The 17,802-nt window shown below is 43.9% G+C and overlaps 1 protein-coding gene across 3 annotated transcripts; it reads right to left on the bottom strand.

Annotated features, from left to right (window-relative positions):
- Positions 1-1,370: 1,370 nt before the first annotated feature.
- Positions 1,371-9,294, bottom strand: LOC123179921 (disease resistance protein RGA5). Of its 3 annotated transcripts, none has more exons than XM_044591826.1 (13): positions 9,041-9,294; positions 8,703-8,929; positions 8,467-8,614; positions 8,168-8,374; positions 7,983-8,054; positions 7,772-7,893; positions 7,538-7,626; positions 7,201-7,359; positions 6,911-7,034; positions 5,958-6,808; positions 2,903-4,905; positions 2,678-2,768; positions 1,371-1,795 (listed from the first exon to the last, which is right to left on the bottom strand). In XM_044591826.1, exons 10-12 carry the CDS (start codon positions 6,776-6,778, stop codon positions 2,725-2,727), a joined length of 2,868 nt encoding a protein of 955 aa, XP_044447761.1. In that variant the 5' UTR covers positions 6,779-6,808; positions 6,911-7,034; positions 7,201-7,359; positions 7,538-7,626; positions 7,772-7,893; positions 7,983-8,054; positions 8,168-8,374; positions 8,467-8,614; positions 8,703-8,929; positions 9,041-9,294; the 3' UTR covers positions 1,371-1,795; positions 2,678-2,724. The 3 variants fall into 3 exon arrangements, with proteins under 3 accessions (XP_044447761.1, XP_044447762.1, XP_044447763.1); XM_044591827.1 differs by having other exon boundaries at positions 5,958-6,810; positions 6,914-7,034; XM_044591828.1 differs by having other exon boundaries at positions 6,911-6,969.
- Between the last annotated feature and the right edge of the window lie 8,508 nt (positions 9,295-17,802).

Genomic DNA, 17,802 nt, shown 5'->3' with positions numbered 1-17,802 from the left:
ATTTACAAATATTTACTCTCTCTTCTCGTAACTAGATGCTAGTTTAGACATAGACACGTGGCAGTTAGTAAACATTGACCATTATCTTTACACAAATAAACTCACAAAAACATGCAAAATTGTGATGTCATGGACAAAATCATTACAAATTTGATAATACTAGGTATGTTTTGATATAATACGAGTCAAATTAGGATATGCCCTTTATACATAAAAGGGGTATTTTCTATGTTATAGATTTTCGATTTGAATTCAGTGCAGTATTTGCAATATGGAACACGTTGAATTGAAAAAAAAAATCAGAAACAACGTTGCTTAGTACTACTATATATGGACATTTTTTGTATCTTTTTTTAGAAGTAACTTTTTTTTGAGAAACAGAAATAAAATTTATTGTATCTATAAACACTGACGGAGCTACAGCAAGGCCAGCCTGTGGGTCGCAGCCTGCCCGGTGTTGGAGCAAGAAATAAATTTACGTTGAGCCCAGCCCACAACTGCTGACCGGCATTGAGCAAGTACAACGCACACCTCAGCCCAGCGAAGCTCACATCAAAGTCGCAGCACTGTGATTATCCAGCACTGTTTCTCAGAGAAAACAACGAAGGCACGTAACGCAACATTGAGAAGCGGAGCAGCCGCGACACAGGCACACAGCAGCCGCCGGCCATCGCGGTGGCCGGCTTCCGGCACACCGGCACAGTTGCACAGATCACCCGCCAAGTGCTCCCACCATGACTCCGCGAGGCGACGTAGCTAGCAGCGGCGAGCCAACCTGATGAGGTCCTTCTCTGAATCTGCATGCACCCCCTGCAAGCTGTATAGGTAAATTTCTCTGAATCTTCCCAATTTTCTTCCCCTAAATTTCACTTACGTCATCATCTATGGACTTTAGCATAAATAATCCACACCGAAATCTTGTTGTTTTATAGTTTGTACCATGGAAAGCCATTGTTCTTTGCATTTTACTGGTTCACAACAAAGGCCACTTTTACGGTTTATACAAGTTCAGAACAAAGGCGTTGTTGCTAGCTCACGGTTTAACAATAGTTTCCAATTTGGTAGCATAATAAATATATAATTCACTCAAGAGTACATATGGTTCAGAATTTGAAGTTTTTGTGCTCTCCATCTTTTCTTTGTAGCTCTGCCACTTTCTGTACAAACATATATGGCCCTTTTCGTTCTAGGCCCTTTCCTCCACTGTCGAATTTAGGCTTCAATTGGCTTTGCGACGACACTTTCAAAAATACGAAAATAATTTGCGACAGTGCGGTACACATGCTTCTTAGTTGGAAGCACGCTTTCCATTTGTCTGTAACAGAGACATGTTGGTAGAACTTGTAAATATTTTTCAAGTAACAAATCCCAACAGTGAACCGCAGTTTTTATTCAAATTAAGGAGCTCAGGTGAGCCCCCCATTTCATTCATCAGGAAACTGATAATACACCCACAGGTTTGTCCGTCTCAGCTTAAAAAACAAAAAACACCAGCATGTCATGGGCTAGCCCTCCCATGTAACAACATGCAAAACAGAGCAGCAACGATGGCCCTCAACTGAAGCAAAGCAAAGCTATCCTTGTCAGGATCAATTCACCCCAACACCCTTACTTATTCGTTACAAAACCAAGGAATATCTCTTTCTGCAAGCTGAGTGCCATTTAAAAGAAGCTCATCACACAACCTCCAGAATGTTTGAAACCTTTGCACGGCGAGCGCCCACCCAAAATGTTTGGGAAACATTCATCTCCGTTGCCACCAGCAGTAACCCCCACCGTCCCAGGCCCCTGCTACCTGCATATCGTGCAATTCTTCTCTGTAAGATAGCCCAATAAAACATCTAATATCGATAGGGAAAATATTTTTCAAGCAATTATGATTCCTCAGTTTCCATATAGACCAAATAATAGCCACTACCCTAGCAGAAACCATATTCCTACCTTTACCCTGAAATTCATCACTCAAGCACAAAGTCCCTCCATGCTAATCTGAAGCGTCGAGGTAGTGTGGTATAAAAAAGACACTTTCCTATACCACACTACCTCGACGCTTCAGATTAACTGTGCTGATACTATTTCTGAAAGCTAACCACAAAAATACTATGATCTTGCTCATTTCTGAATCAACAGTAATAGTGCTGAATGCTGACCACAACATTCTTCTCTAAAAGCCATTTACATTCACCTTTTTTTATGGGATCATCTACATGAATCTTGCTCATTCCACAAGACTAAAACCATCACGATCAGAAAGCAATCAATGTGATAGCTCAGCAGTTTCACCATATAGATCCCCTCTAAATTTTAGAGCAGTGAAATTAGCGTGTAGCACTCTAGCTACAGAGATATGCTTACATAAAGATAAACTGTATAATCTGGAGTACTTGTCACCTAAAACAGCACCCCCTGTCCATAAATCTTCCCAAAATCTAGTTCTATCCCCTAGTCCCCATTACTAACTATCCTTCTACAAATTGGCATACAATAATTCTTATCTTTCACCACCCCTTGCCAGAAAAGAGATCGGGCAAGTTCAGTTTTCTGGTCAGATACTTATGTCTAGCAATTTTTGTAAATACATTAATCTGTTTCTAATTTCCATACAGCCGTTATAGCAGGCAAACATAACAGGCAAATAAAAGATGGAAAACATAACAGGCAAATATCTGTTACATACCCGAGAGCACATCTGATGCAATATTGTGAGTCGCTCTGGATCAGAAATCAGTTCTCCTCCTCGTCCTCACACAAATCGTCATCATGAGCATCTTGGTAAATTCAGAGATCAAAATCAATGCAGAGAGTAATAAGGTCAGTCCATCATTTCGAAAAAAACATATACGTAATCGGGGATGATTGGGATGGGAGTTGAGCCGTGAGTAGTTAGGTGCAGCATGCGTACCTTCTGCTATACTCGGGCGCATAGAAATAGAAATCCTGGGATGGTTGGGATGGGCATCGAGGGCGTGCCTCACCGCAGCCTCCGCTTCTTTTGCCTCCCCAACCCTCGCTCCACCACAACACATCCAAACGCAGACACGCCGCCGAAGGGAGAGCAGGTTCCCCTGCAGGCCCAAGTCGAAACCACGGTTACCATCCTCTTTCGCCATGCGCACGCCCAGGCTGAAGCAAACTTCTTCCGCCCTCGGCAAAGCTCCTGATTCAAACATTATCTGCGTTGCGGATCCACAATACAACTCAAAGTCTACCATACAGCGGAACCCATCTGCACCGATGACTAGCAGCCGCTGTGTTTGGTGGGTGCTCGTTATCCAGAGACGTCGAAGGGACTGCAACCCCCCAATGATTTCCACGTCCTCCTGCTGCACTTCCTTCACTGACGTGAGGATTAACTCGGAGAGGTTCGAGAGATGCGAAGGGTCTCTCTTTATCCACCCTCGCAGTGCAGAGAGTTGGCTGGGCATGTATGACGCAAATTCGCGGAGATGTACAGGAGGCACCCATTGTTCTCCCAAGAGATCCATCAGTTCAAAAGATGTTTCTCCAGAATTGCAACTAACAATTAGGCTTTCGATGTGATGTAGGTTGCACAGAGACTTCACGAAACCTTCATACAAATCCAAACTACCATCCTTGAAGCGAATCTGAAGCTCCCTCAGCCTTGCTAGGTTTCCAAGCTCTTGTGCAATAATGTTCAGAGAGACCAATATCCCCCTCAACACTTCAATGGATGTCAGATTCTGCAACACACCAGGAGTTGGAACCACCTTATAGAACCAAACATTTAGGTAGATTAACCTTCTCAATTTAAAAAGAGTGGACGGCAATTCATCTAGCTCATAATTCCTTACAAGATCCAACACCTCCAAAAATTGCAGGTTTCCTATCTCAGTCGGGAGTTCACTAATTTGAGTACCTGCTAGACCTAGGTACCTTAGGTGAATTAAGTGTCCAACACCCTTGAGGTTAGGCTGCAGGCTGCTACTTTCCCCAAGGTTACAGTCCGACAAATCAAGTGCACGCAAAACTTCAAACCTTGACAGGGCTGGCATGATATTAATAGCAGATGTAAAGATAGTAATTGACCTCACTCGTGATATACCCGTGAAATTTCTGAGAGGTGTGCCTTGATCATCTTTATTTCTATCTTGAAGGGACAAACGACGAACATTGCCATGTAAAGACATGCTATCCCCAGTACCATCCAATAACTTCGCAAACTTTGCTTCATGTGACAAGTTGCAGATAAGGTCCAGAACCATATCATGTACACGGCAAGCATGTACCTGGCCTAGATCATCATATATTGGCTGGATCATACTTCTATTAATGAGCTGGTTGAAGTAGTTTAATCCGACCAAAAACAGGCTGGTCCCTTGATCTCCATGGTGGACAAATCCTTCAGCCACCCACTTCCATATCAGTCTATCTCTATAAATCTCGCTATCTTCTGGATATAGACATAGGTATAGTAGACAAGTTTTCAGATGAGACGGTAGATTATAATAGCTGAAAGATAGTATTCTCCGCATCTCAACCAAACTGTTATCTTTTGTTACTCCGGAGCCAAGGGACTGGAGTAGAATATCCCACTCATGCTTTGGTTTCACTTGCTGGCCACTAGCCAAAGCACTAGCAATAGTAATGATGGCTAGTGGTACCCCACCACATTTCTTCAATATATCTTTAGACACTTGTTCAAATTCCTTTGGGCATCCACTATCCGAGAATATTCTTGTATAGAAGAGCTTGCTGGAGTCATCTATGGAAAGAGGTTCAATTTCATAAACCGGATCATCAGCCGATGAGCAACATGACTCGGAGACACCAAAAATGCGGGTTGTGATGATTAGCCGACTGCCTAGATTGTTCCTGTTGGAGAAAGCAAGGTTGATGTCTTTCCACAAACCTTCATCCCATACATCATCAATTATGACAAGGTACCTACGTCAGTTGAGAGTATTAGTGTAAGGTGTGTTGATATGGCAAAGCTATGGGACATGTGAATATATATGTGGAACTATGCATCTAGATTGTGCATGTTCACAAACAAACTAATAAGTAGCACACGTATGAATCTGGGCAATATGATCTTTTAAGAAGCATGCGTTATGAACTGCCAATTAGATAATGAACAAAATGAATACAAATTTAAGATTCAAAGGGTAAAATACAAATAGAAAATTGGTAGATCGATGGCCATACATAGAAGAAGAATTAATTAGCTATAACGATTAGGTAGATCTATTTGAAAGACGAGTACCAATTTGGAAGACATTTCAAATATTACAATGGTTAGGTGCATCTACTGGAAAGACCCGGGTATAGATCGGCCCACCAATTTACTAAATGGCCGCTAATAAACCTCCTGGAGACTCTTATTGCATTGCATTATCATTCCGTGCACATTATGCAGGTAGTAAGTTTCCAAAGAGGCATAAAGGAAAAGTAGAATTTGACAGTGAAGAGCAAATTAAAATTTTGTTTGGCCATTCAGGAAAATTACTGGCTAGCCTTTGGTGCAAGATAAGCACTTTAAAGTCTTTATTTTAGAACGCGGTGGGTTAAGAGAAAGAAAGAAATTTGAAGTAAAATATTGTAAAGTTTTATTAGGTGCATGTATTGGTGTATTATTTGCTACAATTGACATCATGCTTATCATTTTGTGTCTTTGGTGCATGTATTGTACGATATGTTGAGGTGGATTTCTTAAAAATATGGCAATAAATTTCAGCCACTGTAACGATTGCAGCAAGAAGTAGTTACAATAATCTATTTACATAAAGGAGAGGAGGTTCAGAGACTTGCTTATATAGTCTTAAAATTTAGCACCTACAAATATTAATAGTTTAGTGCAAAACTACGGATGTTAGCAAAGGTGAACTTAATGAAAAAAATGATTCCAGACCGTTTGACGCGAGGTACTAAGGTTACAAGATATTGATACATAGGAAAAACATATGATAAGTGGCATTTTCATTGTAAGTGATGCATACCTCTTGTTCTCGAGAAATTTATGAAGTTTGTTGATAAGCTGCCTTTCATCCAATAATGCAAGATCTGAGTTAGAGTTGCTGAGATCCATGAGGATATCCCTAAAAACCTTCTTCTTGTTAGGGTTCTGCCCGACAGGAACAAATGCGTGACAATCAAAATCACCTTTAATCTTCTCGTATACTGCTTTGGCAAGAGTGGTCTTGCCCAACCCTCCAAATCCAACAATGGAGACCTTCTTCAGTTTCTTGGTAGAGGCATCATCGCCCTCCAAGGAGAGTAAACTCATGAGCTCCTGATCCCTCTTCCCATAGATGCCAACTAGCTCTGCCGCTTCTATGTATAGAGCACGGAGACGAGGATCAATTGCTTCAGTAGGAATAGAAGCAATACCATCGAACTTGTTCCTGTCACGCCTAGCAGCCACCTCCTGGAGTTCCTTCTTGATGTCCTTGATCGTGTGAGCTATTCCATGCTTATCCACGACTTTCTTCAACAACTTGGTGGTCCTCTTCATGAGCCCCTTGAATCCGTTGGTGTTGTCGTCGGGCTCAACGCCATGGACCCGTACGAGGAACTTGTCCACCGCATCCTCAATGACGTAGGAGAGCTCTCTGACCTCATCGGCCCAAAGCTTGTCTTGGCTGTCGAGCTGGTCCGGCGGCACCTCACCAATCTTGATGAGCGCAGCGTTCATGGTCTTGAGCTCTTTTAGGAGGTCCTCGATATTTTTCTTGACGCCCTTGTGCAGCTTGTACTCCCCCACAAGCAGTTCTCCCAGCTTGGGGATCAGCTTGGCAATGGCACCCGTGACAATATCCATGAGAGCTCTCTTGATCAATCGGCTGGAAACCTGCAAATCGATGAATGTAGCGATGTGTAACACAATCCAAGCTCTGGTGGAACTGAGTTGGCAAGCCAAATCGATGAATGTGGGGATCTGGACCAAGCCCACCTTTTGATGCTTCAGAGGAGAGCAGAACACAACGGCGGCGTCTTCGTCGGATGGTCGCGCTGTGCGGACAACGAAGCGGGTCAGTGGATTAAACGCTTTGCTCGATGGGGACAACACGGCGGCCCTGTAATAAAAACTTATAAGAACTTATAGCCGGGTCAGCGCCTTGGATGCATGGTGCTCTGAATAATGACTGGGCAAATCAATAAGACTCGTCAAGCAGGAGAAGCAATGACTTTTTAGACCCAAGCATTGCTAGTTTACTGGAAACAAATCGACAAGAAACATACCCGGAGGTTGGATGAGATTAGCAACAAGGTGGATGGATCTGTTCAAGGCAGCACAATGGAAGCGGGGACAGAGAAAGTCCAACAGCAGTCAAGAGAGTAAATTGCTTGGAATACAGTGGTACTCCGTACTAGATAGATACAGAGCCCCACGACCCCACCCTGGATTCAATCAACACAAATCGGTCAGAATCTCAAGCAGGAGAAGTAATAACTTTTAGATCCAAGCATTGCTACTTTAACTAGAAACAATTCGAGAGGAAATATACCCAAGAACAGTTGGCAGAATAGTGAAACATTTCAGTAGAGCAGAATAGTAAGAAAGATGAGTTAAATTTACCAGGCAGCTAGACGGGTCAGTGAATTTGAGGCATGGTGCTCTGAATGACAGGAAACTCCACGGTTCTTGCTTGCTGTTCCACTGACACCCTGGAATCAGGCAACACAAATCAGACTTTCAAGCATGAGAACTCCCTTTTTATATCCAATAACTGGTAAAAAAACAGCAGCTCCACGGCCACGGGTGTCAAGGTCGGAGCGCCGTCAGTGGAGAAAGAGCAGAGGAAGACCCCACCTTTTGTGCTTCACGGCAGAGCAGAACACAGCGGCGGTGGCCTCGTCGGACAACGAAGCGAAAGCGGCGGCTGGGCACCAGAGGCCAGATCCGTGAGGGGACAAGACGGCGCTTCACTCAATCTGGAAGTATAATCTGGGAAATCAGCAGATGAACAAGGAAGGTGGGGATGTGGAAGATTTCAGTAGCAAGAAAGATGAGACAAAGTTACCAGGTCAGTGGATTCCATGCGTGGTGCTCTGAATAATGATTGGAAACTCCATGATTCTTGCTAGCTGCTCCACTGCCACCCCAAATGATTCAACCAACACAAATCGATCAGACTCCCAAGCAAGCAGTGAAGCAGGAGACGTAAGTTTTTAGATCCAAGCGTACTTCAGCTGGAAAGAAATATACCTCCACTCCACAGGTGTCAGGGGCGAGCTCGGAGGTTGGACGAGCTCACCAAACAAGAAGCCGGATCGACCAGGAGATGAGGACTGAGATGAGAGGAAGGGAGCACTCTGTCGGATCCGTGAGCGTGTGGGCACCAGAGGCCAGATCCGTGAGCGTGTGGAGGTCAGTGGATTCGATGCATGGTGCAAAATAGATGAATATGGGGAGCTGTAATCCAATCAAAACTGTGTGAAGCTTTAATTTCAACGAGCTATAGAACAGAGTTGCCAATCCAAACTGTGATATCCATCCAAACCCACCTTTGATACTTCACGGCAGAGGAGAACACAGCCGCGGCGTCAACACCGGATGGCCGTCACCGTTGATGCTTCACCGGCAGAGGAGGACAGAGCAGAACACAGCGGCGTCGTAGGGGACAAGACGGCGGCGGATGTCGCTTCACTCGATCTGGAAGAATAAGTAAGAACTTACCATCAAGCAAATCAGCAGATTAATAAGAAGAGAATAGCAAGAAAGATGGGAGGGAAATTTTTACCAGGCCACTAGTATGGTGCTCTGAATAGTCACTGGAAACTGCCACCCGAAATCTCCACGGAGGATGGATGAGATCAGCAACAAGGCGGATCGATCTGTTCCAGGCAGCGCAATGGAGGAGACTGAGAGGAAGCGGAGACGAGGAGCAGAGGAAGACCAACAGCACTCAAGAGAGTAAATTGCTTGGAATCTCCATCCTAGATAGATACAGAGCCCCACGATCCCACCCTGAGTTCAATCAACACAAATGGATCAGAATCTGAAGCAGGAGAAGTAATAAGTTTTAGATCCAAGCATTGCTACTTTAAGTGGAAACAAATCGACAGGAAATATATATACCCAAAAAGTCCACGGTCACCAATAGAGCAGTCAGTTGGCAGGGGCGAGGCCAATAGGAGGCGAGATGAGATCAGCAACAAGGGCGGATCTATCTTATTCGAGGGAGGAGGAGAGGACTGAGATGAGAATGAGGAGAGGAAGGGAGTACTCAGTGGAGGGAGACGAGGAGCATCAAGAGAGGATACTACTTTAGCACGCTCCTCGAATACTAGTACGTATTACAGGGAGGGATACCCTCTGCCTTTGGGCTGATATGTTTATTCAGTGGGTACCTATGGTCAGTCCACCAGCCATGCTTCACCAAATATTATCCCTAAATAGCCCTTTTGAAATTTAAGTAAGCACAATCCTTCAAACACTTATCTCTAAATAGCCCTTTTAAAATTTGACATCTTGAAGTTATGCTAAACCGGGGTTATCCTCCTTTTTGAAAGAATTTTTTTACATGTAGTGATGCTAAACCAAACATCAAACGGTTTAGCATCGATACCTAAGGCCAGATTTCGAAATAAGTTTTTGCAGAACCAGTGAAACAAATAAGTTTAGAAAGAGCCATTTAGAGCAAACACCACGTGCTTCACTGCATTAAGGGCAATGCATCTCCAACGCGGCGCACCAAATTGCCCATAGATGTTCAGACGGTACAGTACGAACAATTTTAGTCTCCTAACGTAGACGCCCATTTTGGATGGACCGGTCCGAACAAATGAAATACCCAAGGTGGCCCCAAATAGAGAGGGGCGGGGTTGTCCAGAGGTCCACTACATCGGACTACGTCACACTAGTGCCACCTAAAACCCTGGCTGGCTCATTAACCGTCGCCACATTCACACCAGCTATGCGTCTACCCAAATTGAAGCCTGACCACTCCTCTTACTTCATTTATCATTGTCGGGTAGGCGGCAAGCCGCTTGAGGAGCCTACTCCAGCTAGTAAATGTCGGCCGACGGCCGTCGGCCCCCAAACTTTTGTCTCTCATTTCTCCACCTGTCCACGCCGGCGACGCCCATAGTAGAGCCCCCCCCCTCACACCCACCTCCCCATCGGACGCCGAAGGTTGTCGCTAAGGGCCGCCACAAGATCACTTGGTACAAACAGCTGACATAGAAGCGCCACACCAAAATAACAGCGGAGGTCTATGAGGCGAATGATTGGAGCCATGCGTGCATTTAGGCGGGCCAACCTTCGAGCTCCCCATGGCCGAGATCGGAGGGGGAGGAGGAGGAGGATGGCGACCTCAAGGTGATGGTAGAGGTCTAAGAGGAAGATGTGCTCAGAAGGAGGAGGCGTAGGCAATGACTATTGAGGCTGTGACTCTGGCCGTCGAGATGGATGGGGTCTTGTCCATGGCAGGGGTAGAAAAGCAAGTCTGCCTCATACTCTTGGAGGAGTACGCTGTGGCCGTGGCGCAACTCGTGGCAGAGCACATAGATGACACAGGCGTTGTTGCGCTTCTCAAGGACCCAGAGATCATCCACGACAACCAGGCAGTGCTCAAGAATCATGAGGGCGAGGAGGCGGAGATGCACGACAATGATGCAAAAGTGGCACACGTCGGTGGCTCCGGCGGGTTTAAGAAAGCGACCAATGATGACGAGGTTTGCAGCTCCGGCGTGAAGGGGGGGGGGGGGGAGGAGGGGGTGTGTTCATTAACCTCACCACCAGCATGGAGGACTAGGATATTTAACTTTTACTTTTTGGCAAATTTTAATATACTCCCTCTTGCCCCAACTTTTTACATGTGAGGTAGGAAGGCAAGAGTTAATCAGACCACTAATTAGTGAGAGGAACGGCTCAAATCTATTATATACTCTTACCTGTCATATGAAAAGAGGAGGTAAGAGGGAGCATGTTAAAGCTGCTCCTTTACTTTTTATTATCGGTCTTTTGAGTTGTAAAATGGCTCAGAGTCCACCTTGTTTAAGGCATAGGGTTGTATGGCCAGCGCCTGGCTGACATTTTGGGGGTGTATGTGTGACTAACATCGTTTGAGATGCCCTTACCCCTGCCAGTTGGGTTGGTGAGTCACCTGCCAGACTTACTGCATCTACCCCTCTCTCGTCCATCCAGACATTGGGTAGATGGTAAAGTACTCCTATGCAGTACAAAAGCAATGAATACTCTCTGCCAAATCGAAATATTCAAACTGGACGGAGGGGCTCAATTCATTACCAGTTACAAAGAGGAAAGCCAATTAGTTACTATAGTGTCATTAACTCATAAATGTGATTAAACCTGCATTAGTCCTAAATCTTCACCAATGACCTTTTTCCAGTAGTGAATCATCACAGGTCACTAATATTCTCTTACTAACTATGTTTTGCATTCAAAATATGAAATTACTTTTAACTAGTCCATCTCCTTAAATATATTTTCACATGGACACCGAGATAACTTCATAGAGAAAACTAACAAAAATATACTCATATTCCACTACGCTAAGAGCATCTTGAATAGCAGACCCAAAAAATGAGTCCAATATCGAAAAACTGAAATTTTAGAATTTTTGGCCCCAAAACGACTCCAATAGCAGACCTAAAATTGCATGGAGACTAAATTTTCTTGGTAGTAACCTAATTTTTGCTACGGCCATCATCCATGTGAACACTCCTCTAACTATGCACCTCCCCACACCCATCATCCATGTCAGCATGCCTCGTTTGCCACTTTGTTGGCATGACACTGGACATTATGTTGGATTAGTTGTGTTTTTTTGGGTTCAATTCATTGGGTTTTAAGTTCCAGCAAATTTCCGCTCTACATCCATGGCATAGCTGATGCACGCCATGTGGTGCATCTTGGGACGTACAGTACGTTGTTCAAAAGATGCGCGTTGGATGCCTTCTCAGGCGTCATAAAATAAACTAGTTGTGTTTGCATGCGCGTCGCTAGTCACATAGCCCCGAGGTCAGATGTAAAACCCAGCTAGCAATTGAGTTCCCACGGGCCCTCCCATGCTCCATGTGAACTCGTAGTCTTGGCCTCTCACAACGCTCCATGCATGTCCTGTTGGTTCTTGGGCTGATGCGTAGGTTTAGTTAAAGCGTACATTGTTAGTTGTTGTCATCCAACTTTTAGCGTAGTTGTGTTGTTTGTCGATTCCGCGTTTTTGGTGCAATTTTTGTTTTCCGGTTATCCCGTGACCTCATTTGTAAGAGTGTTTTCTCACTACCTTGATCATTCGGCCGTGTACTGTGGGTTGTGCTTTAGAAATAAAATGGTGTGAAAGCTTATTTCAAGTGCTTGACTTGTTTGTCCAGCTCGTGCCAGGGCACCTCACCAACCGTGACCAGGGCAACGTGCATTGTCTCAAGCTCCGTCCGGAGAAACTCAACATATTTCTTGATGCGCTTTTGCGGGTTGCACTCCTCCATGAGCAGCTCGCCCAGGATGGGGAGCATGTTTCCATGGCACCAGCCACCACTTCCATTGCCATGAGCAGCCAGCTTCCTTGCTTGATCGATGTGTGGAGTTGGTTCCTTGTGGGCAGTGCTCAGATTATTGGGAAGGTGGCGATAACGTGCTTCCATGGCATGACCAGTCCGCGCGCATGTGGTGCATCTTGGGACATACTTGGATGCCGCCTCAGGCGTCATAAACTTAACTCGTTGTGTTTGCATGCGCGTGGCTTGTCAGATCTAAACTCATTTAGCAGTTGAGTGCTCCATGCATGCATTTGTCTGCTGTGCCCTTGGGCTGATGTGGAGGTTTAGTTAAAGCGGAGATTGTCAGCTTTTGTCACCCGGCTCTTAGCGCTTATCTAGCTACCTACTTGATTATGCCATATACCTAGCTAACAACAGCGTAGGCGACACTGCGTGTGCCCTTGGGCTTATGTGGAGGTTTGGTTAAAGCGGAGATTGTCAGTTTTTATCACCCGACTCTTAGTGCTCATCTAGCTACGTACTTGATTATGCCCTATACCTAGCTAACAGCAGCGTAGGCGACACCGCGTGTCTCGAGCCAATGCGAAGTGAATATAGCTAGCGTGCACATTTCCACCGAAATATTCAAACTGGATGTAGGGGCCAGTTGCAAAGAGGAAAGATAATTAGTTACTATAGTGTCATTAACTGATAAATGTGATTAAACATGCATTATTCCTAACTCTTCACCAATCAACTTTTTTCAGCGAATCGTCACCGGTCACTAATATTCTCTTACTACATGAGTTTTGCATTCAAAATATGAAATTACTCTTAACTAGTCCATCTCCTTGAATATATTTTCACATGGACGCCGAGATAACTTCTTAGAGCAAAATAACAGAAAATATACACATATTCCACTGCACTAAGAACATCTTCAGCAACAAGCAAAAAAATTAAAAAAATGAGTCCAATATCTATAAACTGAAATTTTAGATTTTTTGGCCTGAAAAAACGGCTCCAACAGTAACCTAATTTTTGCTACGCCCATCATCCATGTCAAGACTCCTCTAACTACACACCTCCACACACCCATCATCCATGTCAGCATGCCTCGTTTGCCTCTTTGTTGGTATGGACCTGGACTTTTGATTTGATTAATCGTGTTTTGCCGTTTGATTCATTGGGTTTTGAGTTCCAGCAAACTTTCTCACTTTGCATCCATGGCATGGCCGGCTGATGAGTGGTGGGGACTTGCATATAATATAAGCTGTATCAGAAAACTTGCTTAAGCAATACCCCATCTGTCGTTTATGTAAGATTCCTCCTTGATTGGCGCATGAAAGCGCCACCCAGTGCTAGCAGCTGCTTTTCTTCACGCATATTGGTGGAAATGTGTACACTACACTCACTGTTTGCATTGAGTCGAGACACGCAGTGTCGAGTACTAGTCAGTCGACTGACAATATACGCTTTAACTAAAGCGATCCACACCAGCCCAAGGAGCATGGAGCACTGCCAGAGGCCAAGACTAGGAGTTCACAAGGAGCATGTGACATGTGCCGCCCTTGGCACAGCGCAACGCAGGTTAATGGCTTCTTTGCTTGTGCCCAAACAACTCATGGACGACACGACTATGCATCATACATGCATACACTGCGGTAGGAGTACTAACCCTCCGTCTCACAATATTGGGGGACGGAGAGGGTAGTTTGTTGGGGAGAGTACGCGTGCCAAATAAGATACTCGCATAAAATATTCTGTAGATTTTTTAACTTAAAGTCCGTTTATGTCATCTAAAAAGATGTTCGTGTATATCCAATAATGTGTTCGTGCAACTTTGAAAAGTACTTTTGGCACAAAAATATTTGATTCATGAAGTTTTATTTCAAATGTATTCAAGGCAAATAACTTGAGCACTGAACAGCCAACAATCGCCTCCATGTCTTTCTTTCCCCCTTTCGCAAGATGACCATAGGGCAAAGCCTTCCTGCCTCCGATCTCCATCGGTGAGTGTGTGGATACACTTCCCCTCTACTCGTCGGCGAGCTGGTGGAGGGTCTAACAGAGGCGGACCACGAAAAAAATTAAGGTGTGGCGAAGTCTCACTAACATTCTTCTTTATGTGAATCAAAGGAGTCAATACACACTCACAATGCACACTACAAACGAATAACCAAGTACAATAAAATTGTAGACATGTTTCAATAGGAAAACAACCTAAAACATACCGATAATGAAGCATTTATGGCATCTAGAAGACCCAGGCAATGGCAGCGGCCTACCCTCCTTCTGAAAATCTTCCTTAATTTTACCGAGATCAATACTTTTGAAGATCTCTCGCTCAATGTAACACACCATCAAGTCATTATGCCATCTATCAGACATCTTATTGCGCAACTCAGTCTTGATGATTTTCATTGATGAAAAGGCTCTTTCAACTGTTGCCGTCGCTACCGGTAGTAGCAATGCCAACTCAATGAGGCGATAAACAACAGGAAACATGACAAGCCTTTCAAGTTCAACCATCTTTTTAGCTAGACTTGCAATATCATGACAAGATCTAAAGTCTTCAATTCTTCTCATATGGATAATGAATAGCTCTAGGTTATCAACTATATGTTCACGTTCATAATCTGAGAAATCCTCATGATAAATCTCTGCGAGTCTAGCAAGCTTGTTCACATTGAACCTAGAAAAGGAGTTTCTTGGGTCAAGACAAGAGAAGTTCTGGAGCATCTCTGAAGACACCTCATTAAAACGATGATCAAACTCTATGGTGATGGAGTCTATGGCAGCATAGAAGGTGTCCAAGCGGAAAAAATGATCAGCCGTGACATTGTTTCGTCCACCTTTTCTTGATTTTCCCCACTTTGTAAAGATGTCATCCATATTTGGTATCGGAATATCGTTTTTGGTGCAAAAGTCTTTGACATCTTCCAAGAGTGGCTCCCAACCATACTTCAGTTGATCAAACGTGTTCTCACATCCGTAACCACACTACTAGAAAAACAGCTATAGCCAATATGGACACTAATGGCGCATGGCGCACCATGTGTAGGTGCGCCATTAGTAACCAAAACAGTAATGGCGCACCAGGTGAAAAGTGCGCCATTACTAAGTTTGACCAAGGTTTGACCCAGTCATACACATAGTAATGGCGCACTTTGTATAGGTGCGCCATTACTAAGTTGACATAGTAATGGCGCACCTTTACAAAGTGTGTCATAACTATGTGTATGACTGGGTCAAACTTAGTAATGACGCACTTTGCATAGGTGCGCCATTACTATGTCAACTTAGTAATGGCGCACCTATACAAAGTGCGCCATTACTAACTTTGACCAAGGTTTGACTAAGTCATACACATAGTAATGGCGCACTTTGTGAAGGTGCGCCATTACTAAATGCACCCCCGGACCGCCTTTTCAGTTTAAAAAAATAAAAGAAAATGATCGAAATGTCAAAAAAAAAAGAAAATAAGTTTCCCATGTGATATGTGGTCTATTTGTTGGGAAAATTTACAAATATGAATTTCGACTTTATTTGCAAAATCTCTCTGGAATTTAGTAAAATGGGCATAACTTTTGCATACGAACTCGGATTAAAAAGTTTTTATATGAAAAATCATCTACTCGAAAAGTTACATCAGAATTCAACCAGGGGAACCCCGTTGAAGATTTTTAGAATCCCCAAAAACCTAACAGAATAAAAGATACGGGGCTTTTAAGATCTAAGGGGGGAAAATGGAAAAAAAATTCAAACTTAGTAAAATGGCGCACCATTTGCTAGGTGTGCCACTAGTAACAGAAAAAAAGTTGGTTTCGAATTTTTTTTGGAAAAAATGTTCGAAATATGATACGTAATATGACCGGGAAGTTTGAAATATTTTTTCAAAATTTCATCACTCATGAACATGAACAAAGTCCTAGACATCAACAAGGTTTAATAGGATTGATATGATAGATATATCAACAAGTGTCTGTTAAGTGAGCTGGTGCTGGGGTTGGATAGAACTGAGAAGTTAAGCGTGCTTGGGCTGGAGTAGTGTGAGGATGGGTGACCTTTCGGAATGTTTGACCACGGAGTGCGATTTGACTTGAGATTAAGCTATAGTGACCCGAGATTAAGAAAAAACGAAAAAAAAATCTGAAAAAAATTTGAAAAAAAATTTCTTATTTTTTTTTGAAAAAAAATGTTAGTAATGGCGCACTTCTATGTGGTGCGCCATTACTAAGTCAGATAGTAATGGCGCACTATGTGGTGCGCCACTATTATCTGGGATACTAATGGCGCACCAGAGGTGCGCCATTACTATTTGTTACTAGTGGCGTGTTAATAGTGGCGCACCTATAGTGCGCCATTAATAGCAAAAACTGGTGCGCCACTAACAACCTTTTTTCTAGTAGTGCCAATGACATTGCCTGAAATGAGATAATTACAATTTTAGATGCATGCATGTTTACATGAACAAAATATATCGAGCAGACTAGATACATATAGCATGCGAAGAGACAAATCATTTGTCATGCGAAGGATTTTTAGCATCATTTTCAGGATGAACACAAAGCTAAAAGTCTCCATTTGATGAACCAAACCTCCTACCCTACATGGAACACGCACATCATCCTCAACAATGCCCAAAACCTCTATGACTGCATCCCACATTGATTCAATGGGAGATAAGGTTGTGTGATGAGAGCCCCATCTTGTATCTCCAGGTCTGACCAAGGACGTTTCTTGATTTTTCCCTCTTCCCGTCGGCATCTCACCACTCACTAGTAGAAAACAGGGCATTGGTTCGGCCCTCGTAATACCATTAATCCCGGTTTGCTCACGAACCGGGACCAAAGGAGGCAACTGTCCCGGTTCGTGAGCCCAGGGGGCCGGCCGGGCCACGTGGGCCATTGGTCCCGGTTCGTTTGGACCTTTTGGTCCCGGTTCCACGCACGAACCGAGACCAATGTGCCTCGCCCCTGGCCCATGACCATTAGTCCCGGTTTGTGCCACAAACCGGGACTAAAGGGTTGGTCCTCGTTGCGGTCAGAGTTTAGTCCCACCTCGCCAACCGAAGGGCGCTTACACCGGTTTATAAGCCCGTCCCTCTCTGCCTTGCTGAGCTCCTCTCAAAGTGAAAATAGATGCCCTTATATAGGGAATTTGACCTAAATTCAGAGTAAATTTCTTTGAAATTCATAGAAATTTATTATGAATTTAGGTTGAATTCTCTCTATAGGCGCATCTATGCTCATTTTTTTATGTTGGGGTTAGCGATCTTTACAGACTTTTTGTGTGTTGAATATGCACCATTCAAAATCAGTCTCTGCTTTGAATGGTTCATTTTGAACACACAAAAAGTCTGGAGTTCAAATAAGTTCAAGAAAATGAAATCCC

The sequence above is a fragment of the Triticum aestivum genome, chromosome 1D (genome assembly GCF_018294505.1).
Source record: "Triticum aestivum cultivar Chinese Spring chromosome 1D, IWGSC CS RefSeq v2.1, whole genome shotgun sequence".
Classification (NCBI taxonomy): domain Eukaryota; kingdom Viridiplantae; phylum Streptophyta; class Magnoliopsida; order Poales; family Poaceae; genus Triticum; species Triticum aestivum.
Note: the sequence above shows the minus strand (reverse complement) of the source record. Positions and strands in the feature narration are given on the sequence as shown.

Coding starts and splice junctions, on each gene's coding strand:
- LOC123179921 (XM_044591826.1), bottom strand. CDS start 6,778: ATGGATATTGTCACGGGTGCCATTGCCAAGCTGATCCCCAAGCTGGGA. Junction 4,906..5,957: donor AAATTTCTCGAGAACAAGAG/GTATGCATCACT, acceptor CAACTGACGTAG/GTACCTTGTCATAATTGATG. Junction 2,769..2,902: donor GCGCCCGAGTATAGCAGAAG/GTACGCATGCTG, acceptor GAATTTACCAAG/ATGCTCATGATGACGATTTG.